This window comes from Oxyura jamaicensis, chromosome 6 (assembly GCF_011077185.1).
Source record: "Oxyura jamaicensis isolate SHBP4307 breed ruddy duck chromosome 6, BPBGC_Ojam_1.0, whole genome shotgun sequence".
Classification (NCBI taxonomy): Eukaryota; Metazoa; Chordata; class Aves; order Anseriformes; family Anatidae; genus Oxyura; species Oxyura jamaicensis.
The window spans coordinates 19720633-19729858 of NC_048898.1; the positions used below are offsets into that span (position 1 = coordinate 19720633).

Consider the following 9226-nt stretch of genomic DNA (forward strand, 5'->3'; position numbering starts at 1 on the left):
TGACCTCTTTTTAAAAGGCATGAGATATGAGTGGTAGTAATCCTTATTTTTGAGGTGCTAGGACTTGTTTTTTTTTTTTTTTTTTTGAAACAAACTCCAGCTGTGGTTGAAGGTGAAAGGGTCTTTCTTGCCTGAATACTCCAGGCATTTTGCCTTTGGCATTTTGCCTTTCCTCTTTTCCTCTTCTTTTTCTCTTTTTTTTTTTTAACTCCTTTTCCCGCCCTCTGGATAAATTTGAGATGTTTGCCAGAAAATGTAATCCTAATAAAGAATGTATGTGTTGCTCTTCCAGGCTTATCCAGAATACTTGATTACTTACCAGATCATGAAACCTGAAGTCGCCACTGAAGCTTAAGACAAATTACTTGTGGGAAACCATCAGACTTGCATGTGAAGATACCAGTGGCTGCCATCCTGTTAACTACAATGAGTTGTTGAAAAACAGGTGGTGTGGTAGCCAATGTGAACAAAATCTACCATTTTTGACTTGATAAAGCTTTAATAATGTATAGTACGTTTTTCTAAAATTTCAAAAATGTCCTCTTTTTCAGCACTTTAACAGATACCATTCCAGGCATAAACTGCAATTTGCCTGTACTAAATTATAAACAAAAATTAACTTAAAACAATGGTTTTATACAATACTACATTGAAATTTAACAGAAATTGTAATGCTCTATACAGGAACTCACTTTACTAATACTGTGTTCTTTAAAACACTGCATTTACACTGAAAATGTTTTCATTTGTAAAACTGTAAATAAGAGCTTTTGTACTAGCCTGGTATTTATTTACATTGCTTTGTAATATAAGTGTTTTAGAACTGCAACCTTGTAAAAAAAAAAAAAAAGTTTTTTCCACATGTTGGTTTGTTCATCTGTTTCCTCATGCACAATAGATTTAAAAAGCCAGTTTTCAGGGTTTAACACTTAATTTGGGAGGGAAAAAGTAAGTTTTACCTGAAGAAGTTTAGAAATCGCCAATTAGATTGAATACTCAATTTTTTGTTCTGTATTTTTATTGATGGAATATACCTTCCTAAGAATGATGGGCTATGAAATATTCCAGCTGAATACTAAAGTGTCTTTTCCACCTACTTACTAGAGTTTCCTATTTTATTTCTATAAAATGTCTTCAAAAGTTTTTATTTAACTATAGCTTTAGTTCATCTATATCCTCATTTCAAGGCTAGTAGACCTTGCAAGTTAGTTTTAGTAAGTTATTTTCTTTGAATGGAGTTGGAATATTAACCTCAAGGAGGTCTGTCTTGAGTTTCCCTTGCTTACATTTAAGCCAGGAAGTTAAATAGTTCATTTCTAATGTGAGGGCTGGCAGCTTGGTCTTTTTTTGTATGATTGTTTTGGTAAATTAATGTATTTGTTGGTGCCCTCAGGATATGAGTATTGCAGGGTGGAAATGTTAAAAACCATCCTGCCGTCCCCTGTGTTTCTTCCACATTAATGTTCAAGCTGCAGTTGAAGCACTTGCACGGAGGCATTGTTTACCTGCAGTGCTTCTGGCTGAGCAAAACTGATCAGGGTGCAAGATTCTGGTCCCTTGTGTTCAGCCAGCTGGACGAGGAGCATATAAGTGGGATGAGCAGCTATTCCGTGGTGACAGCTGCCTACGGTATCCCTGTTGAGACCACTTGTATGGAAGAAGAGTGCAAAAGGTATCACCCCCAGTTCAAGTCACATTTGGGGTTATTGAATGCGCTGATCAATGCAGTCAGCCCTATCATAGCTCTCTCATGTATTCTGCTTCTGTTCCATATGCAGTTTTTACCTACATATTTCAAAAATATGTAAATACAAATTAGAGTTCATTTGGGTTTAAAGCGGTTAGGAGTCTATTTGTCTGTTTCAGTTGTCTTCTATTTCTACATACAGGATGCTGTCCCAGAAGACAAGTTGTTTGCTGGCCACATTATCATACCATGGTTTTAAATGTAGTAAATGGTCAAGATAATGAAAACGTCTTGCTGATGTGGTGGTGATGTGATTATGCTCTATGTAAAAATGTACTGAATCTTACCCAGTTGTGTGGGGAATCTGAATAATAAGATGGCATAACTTAACTCTTGCAGAAAGTAATATTGGCTATGAATAAAAAAGGCTTTGATTTTTTTAGGTACTTTCTCCCAGCATGTTGCCTGTTCCTTTGGTATAGTAATGCTGGAATTGGTGTTCATGCAAAATCTGTTAAGTATGTTTAAAACTTTTTATTATTGCTAAAATGCTTCATTCTCTATGAATGATCATTTCATGTCGTGTAAAATATTGTGGTATGATAGATTTAAGTGGTACCACAACGCTGGTTCTGTCTGTTTGGGGATTTTTGAGCTTTCTTTTCTTTTTTTGCATGACATACCTTGCACTCTGAAGATGGAAGCTGTAATGATTTGATAATATTGACTGTTGAGGTGAATCTTTAATCTCTTGTGCAATTAGTTCTGCTTTACTCATCCTGAAGTGTCTTCATATGTACTGTATAACATTCCATATTCATTTAACACTAAATAAATTTAATTCACTGGTTTTCCGGTAGCATGGGAGTGATTACAGATGTAAAATGTCAACCTGTTGTTTTGAATGTAAGCGTGCAAAAAAATTAACAAACTACATCCATCATTAGAGGGGAAATTAATTGCATTAAAGAGATAATATTTTAATGTGGATGGAAAAAAATGTCAATACTGTGGAAACCTGTTGCTTGGTATCTAGCTAGCTAACAGCTTTAGCTACAAGTCCAAGCTTACTAATAGAGGTTTGCTATGCATTTAAAACTCCATTATCTGGTCCAAACCTGAAAGAAACCTGCCTAAAGTTGGTTCTGTAAAATGAACAATACTGTAAAAATTCTGACCTGTCAGCTGACGGTATAGGTAGCAGTCTGATAAATAAATGAGCAACAACAGAAGAACTGTTTAGATCACTTGCGGTGCGGTACTAAGTAAATAGCTTTATTTCACTAAGACCACTTATTCTGGTTTTGGAAACCCACCATATGAATAGAAGAGTTAGGCAGATATGAGCACTAGAGGGCAGGAAAGTCAATCTTTAGTAAGACCAAAGGTTATGAATTTTTTTAAGATGCCTTGGGAGTACAATGTCAAATTAATTCTACCTATGTAGGTTGTTATTTAAAGGAGGGGGGAAAAAAAAAAAAAAAAAAAAAAGTAAAAATGCAAATGGAAAGCTAATTTTGAAGTAATTGGTATAAAAACAACTGCTTCCACTAAGGAAATAACTGTGTATAAAAGGAGTTGCTCCTGTTTTTTCTACATTGCACTTCCTCATGAAACATCATGCTCTGTGTGTGTATACATATGCATGTGGATACATGAGTACACACACGGTTGTTCTCTCCCTTTATTCACCAAGAATGAGGAAAAAAAAAAAAAAAAAAAGGTGATTTACCCAGCAAGCCGCTGGTGTCAGTGGGGGTGTCCATTTCCCCTTCTGCTTGTCTCCTCAACTTAATTATAATAAAACAATTTTTTGCTGGAAAAAGACAGAATCCTAGGGGTAGCTTGCCTTCTGCCTATACTATAAAGGCTTGATTTGTACTCTGGTGCAGTAGTACAGCACAAAGTGCTTTCTCTCCCTCAGTTAAGTGGCAAATTAGGTGGCCGTGTCTCCCCTTCTGGCTCTTGGAGCTGCGTGTTTCCTGCACCCCAGAAGCTGCAGTAGGTGATGACGGTGTCAGTGATGGAAGTGCTAGAGCTGACGGTGTGGAGGGAGGCCCTCTGCAGCAGGTGTAAGCAGTGGTATGCTTCTGAGAGGATCAAGGGCTTCTTCAGCCTGCCTGTGCCTCACTACTAGATCAAAAAAAGCTGCAGGCAGCCAGAACAGAGTGCAAGATAAAAAGCAAAAGTATGTGGAAGAGTGGTTTGAAGTTTGTGTTCTCTTCTAAAAAGGGGCAAGCTTGGTAACAGAGAAGACGGGAGAGAAAAATACTAGTAACCTTTAAAAAAATACAAAATGTGAGAGTACTATAAAGTTAAGGTTGCATGTCCCATTTTGAGTTAAAACAGCAAATGAACGTTCATTACGTACATGTAGACGTTACGGGGATTTCAAGATAGCTGGCTATTCTTGCTAACACAAATACTTTGGAGGAGAAAGTTGCAGCCAATTCACTAATGATAGACCTAGGAAATAATGTGTGCAAGAGCAAGAAATAGAGTTTGAAAGCTGAAGGCATATGTTTTATACACTTGTTCTTAAAAACATTGCTTTTGAGCGTTACCAGAGACAAGCCAAATGCCAATCTAAAAACCACCATGGATCGCACCAGTAAATAAAAGTACCACAATAAATCCTCTGCCTGGGGGTGTCACGCAGCCAGAAAAGGGGAAGGAGGAGGTGGAGGTCAGAAGCCTCTTTCTACCTCTCCCTGATCTTGATAAAATTGCTGACTCTATTTAGCTTCCCTAAGAGAAGGATGTAGTACAACTGAAATATGTTTCAGCCCAGGTCTTAATGAGGGGAAGTAAGGGGGTTTGGGGTGCTTTCTTCTGCAGTACATGCTGACATTGCACAGCAAGTGTGCACCGACAGCTTGGTAGACACTAGCAAAGTTTTTGAGTTTGGATTGTTAGGAGTTTTCAGAAAGTGGTAGCATTTACAAACCTTAATGTTTAATGTAGATGTAGCAAATTAAAATGTACTAATGCCTAGAAATGGGTAGCTGAGAGTTTCTGTAGTTGAAGCAGCTTGGTGTCAGCTGATAATGCTGCTTACAGGGCTGTAAGGTGTGTGTCACAAAGGATTAGTACGGAACCGTGAAGCTAATACCAAGCCTGAGAAACAAACAGGGTTATTTCTGGGTTAGCGTTGTATGGCTTTAGGTTTTCTAGCTGCTGTCTAAATTTGGAAGCGTTTCACAGCAAGGCAGTTACTCAGTTTCGTGAGGCATTGGGTATGGTAGGTCCATAGAAAGATGTAGGTTCTTACTTGCCTGGTAACGAAGCAGGTAAATACCGATTAAGCAAGAAAATGAGACTGACAGGTAAGTATAACAGGATTAATGTGAACAGAGGAAAACGCGGATTTTGTTGAAAAAAATAAGGGGAAAATCAATATGTGTAATATTTATGAGCTAACTGAGGATAATATTGCATCTAATAACTTTTAATTATTGCAGTCAAAGTGGAAGCTGACATAAGTTACAGCAATTATTGTTTTATTTAATGATTGAATGAACTACCAAGCAGTCTAAAAGTGTCATCTTTAATTAAATAAATCTGTATATGATGAGCAATGCCTGATGAATAGTGCTTGGAAGTATTTTACTGATTCACTGCAATCATGTAATAGAAGAAATTAGATTTGGTTTTGGATCAAAGGGCTTCCTGAAAGAGAGACTTTCATTTTGAGTAATAATCATGATAGTGCACCTGCTTTCATAAAGCAAAGTCTAATTCAGGACTTAGGAATAAGAACTGGGAGAACTTACAAGATATTACTGAAAAGCAAAGATTAATAGATAAAGGGAAAATTATATAAGTAAGGACAGTTTCACAAACAGTCCCAGTAATAACATGAGGACTCTGAAGCATGTTGTGTAAAGGTGTTGTTTAAAGAAAGATTCAGAACCTGGTAATAAATCTGACTTCATAATAAAGGGACTAATGAATGATAAAGTTTATTTCCAAAGACAAGGAATATGAAAACACAGTAGAAGCTGCTGAAAAGTGAAGTTCACCTATCTTTGCCACAGCTCTATGAAGAGAGCAGGTTAGCACATTGGTAGTGAAATGCATTGCCAAAGATGCAGAACAGGCAGACCCTGAAGAAAAATCAGGGTTAAAAAGAACTAGCGGGAGGGCAGGCACGCAGAGAGAGTGGACTGAGCATCTCTGAGAGTGGTGGGAGGAGATACATTAACACAGGAGGTCTGCTGTACTGGAAGATCTGAAACTGGCTACACAAAATTAGGATGAGAGGCAGTGTCTTGATAACTAGGCAAAAATAAGAGAAAACTGCTGCTATTAATGGTGGAGATAAAGTCAGGTTGTTGAATTTCTAAAATAAAAAATATATAAATAATGGAAAAAAATTAAAGTGAGCCTTTGATCCAAAGCCCTATTCATATACGCGTTGTTAATGTTCAACATATCTTTAAAAGCCTCTGAGCATTTGTATAGTCAGACTTGACATGGAGCGGCAGGTTGATAGCGGAGGCGTCGGCCTGGTTCTTGGACATGCAAGGCAGAGCAGTCCTAGGGTGGAATTCTAATGGGAGTAATATATTATGGACAGGACTGAACAAAATATAAATAAAATAATAAAAAGAAATATGCTCTCTTTATGTAATTGTGGATTTGACCGTATTCCAAAGCACTCCCTCTCTTCTGAAATACCATCTGCTCTTAAAAGCACGCTTAATCAGTGATAACATAAGAAACAGGATGTTTGTAAAACGCAAGAAAGAAAATAGTAATTTAACACTTGGACCAATTAAAAAGAATTTTTCACATTTAGTATAAATAGATTTATTCAGGGACAGACTTTAAAACCAGTCTTGATAATTTTATATATAAAAATGTATGGAAGTAGTCGAGTAGAAATACTGAAATCATTAAAATAATTGGCAAGAAATGTGAGAATCTTGTACACGTTGCAACTGTTAGTAGCCAAGGAGCCATAAAAATGGTCTGTAATCAAATAGTTTGGCATTTGCATAAGCCTGCTTTCTGTCTTCTCCCCATTCCCAGAAAATGCCAGCTTTTCAGTAAAGGAGTTTAACACAATGTGTGAGTTAAATATTTCGTATATCATGCTTTGGTTGTGTTTACTTCTGTGAAAAGAACAAAGAGTAATGATACAGTGTTGTACAATTAATAGCTTAAATATTGTTAATTGTGTAATAGGGTGCTTTATTACGTATTACAGATGTTTTATTGCAATACCAATAAATAATATATTTTCCGTTAACAAATAAAAATAATGCTTAATATGTCTCTTTCACTGGACTGATTTTAAAGTACAGATTTTGAGGCATCTTTAACCACCTGAAATACTCTTAAAATTGTTGGTTTGGGCTCACTGACCTACTTACTAGTTTTACTATAATGAATGATCTCATATCTGTAAGCATGATGAAATCCCATGTATTTGCCTCAGAATTTCAGTATTTTCAGAAAAAAATCATCAGAACTATATTTATACCTACCCTAATTTAGCAGTACAGCTATTTTAAGGTTATTAACTGGGACAGTTGGCTCCTCAAACTCAGACACAATTCACTTGTCCCTTCTAATTCTGGAGGTAAAATGTAACCAGGATTTCCCAAGCAAAATCATGATATATGTCCTTTAGTTTAAAAACTTCATTCAGTTTTCAGTTTTTTGTTGTTGTTGTTATTGTTTTTTGTTTGTTTTGTTTTGTTTTGTTTTTTGTAACATATTTTCTCTTTTGACCCGTGGACTCAATGATCTTTGCAGGCCCCTTCTAACTGCACTGCTCTAGCTCCAATTTAACTGTGCCTACCTAGAGTAAAAAATATATATATATATGCATTGCTGTGTTGTTATTAATTTTCCCCTACATTGAGATCAGAAGAGGATTTAGCTTTTGGTACTACAGGGAAAAAGCCTTCCATCTATTTTGTCTATATTTTTACTTCCTCAACCAAGCTTTTGCCACCAGGAGGGGGGGGGGTGGGGGGGGGGGCAGAAGAGGCTCAGGAGGCCAGACGATCCACCCATGCCTTTCCCCCAGCAACAACAAGGGGCCCCGATCACATTTTCCATCATCACTGCTCTGAGTAGCTCCAGAGAACCCCACTGTCAAAGACATCACCAAAGCACATCGCAGCCTGTGTGTGTCTGGCAGACACAGGATGTTGTTGGTGGCCTTCTGCACCCTCTCCCTCATGACAGACCACAGGGACTTGCGGGCCTAAAGGCCAAAACGTCCAATTTTCAAGTCTGTCCTGTGGACACCGCACCTGATCTGAAGAAGAGTGAGAAGGCTGCTCTGTGTGACTGGAGGTTCCTGGTCTAAAAATATTTTAGAGATGTTTTGGATGGCTCGTGACAGGAATGTAGGTGTCCTAAATAAATGATAATTCCCATGAGGACCTCTGTACCTATAGGTATCAGACAACCCAAGATCATTTTTAGTGCTAGAAATTCTTCTGTTTCTCTACAGCATTCCCTATAATTTTGACTGGTTTCTTTTTCAGGCCAAACTGTGTAATATGGTGATTCACTCCAGAGTTCTCTGATAGCCTCAATATCCACAGAGGATGAAGGTCATTTCAGCTTAGATGGCAGGAAGATTTATCCAGCTTACTCCTAGGTAAGAACTTCACACAAAAATACCTGATGTTGTTCTTTAATGTACACCTGTAAAAGCAAAAATAATTAATTTGGGTCAATACTAAAGAACCTAAATTGCAATGGGCCATTTTCAACCTTGTATTTGAGAAGAATAAAAGCGTGTATATATTTCTAGAGGCCTTTTATTTTGAGAACTGTGCTTGCTTTGAAGCAGGATATATCCATTCTCTATGTTAAAAGTATGAGAGTAAGATCACACCATAATAAAAGCTGTTTGGCATTTTACATAGTTTCCAGAAAATACAGAGTATCTGCCTCAGAGACATAAGCTATGATCACTTTCTATTTTTAGTTTAGAATTCAAGAAATTAAGTTGAGGAGCACATACCACTAATTGTTAAAAACAAGGTAGAGTAATCAGCATAGTAGCACTGTAAAATGAATGTGAAATCTATAGTTCTACATGTGGAAAGCAGCACAAGGGAGACCACCAGTTCTGACAATCAGTCATTCACATTTCCCACTGTTTTCCTCTATTGTAGCAAAATGTGAGAAGCTGCTCTCAAGGCCACACATACAATGCTCTTTATTGGTCTTTACTGAGGCATGATCAGCATCTATGCTGAAAGTGCCAGCTTCAAAGCAGCGTTACTTGATGACATCTGGCAGCCTGGCTTTGCTACAGATAGATTTATGAGCTGTGAAAGATGGTCAAATTAACATCTTCTGCATTCTTGATAGGATTAGGGTTTCTGGGACATACAGACATTTGCATATTGCCCTGACTTACCACACTGGTATTGTGTTCACAGCTCATTTTAATAGATTTTTGTGGGGGGCTTTCTCCCTTTACATCCTACCATTTTTCACTCACTGTTGGCAGTGACACAGATGTGTTGGTTTAATAGACCTAGCAGGAATCATACTTCTCAGTCT

General features: G+C 37.3%; 1 protein-coding gene across 1 annotated transcript in view; it reads left to right on the top strand.

Annotated features, from left to right (window-relative positions):
• TNKS2 (tankyrase 2) overlaps window positions 1-6054 on the top strand; it is a 32986-nt gene extending 26932 nt beyond the window's left edge. The window contains exon 27 of the mRNA XM_035329359.1: window positions 293-6054. Coding sequence (XP_035185250.1) covers window positions 293-355 — 63 coding nt within the window. The 3' untranslated portion in view covers window positions 356-6054. The remainder of the gene's footprint in view (window positions 1-292) is intronic.
• Window positions 6055-9226: the final 3172 nt, after the last annotated feature.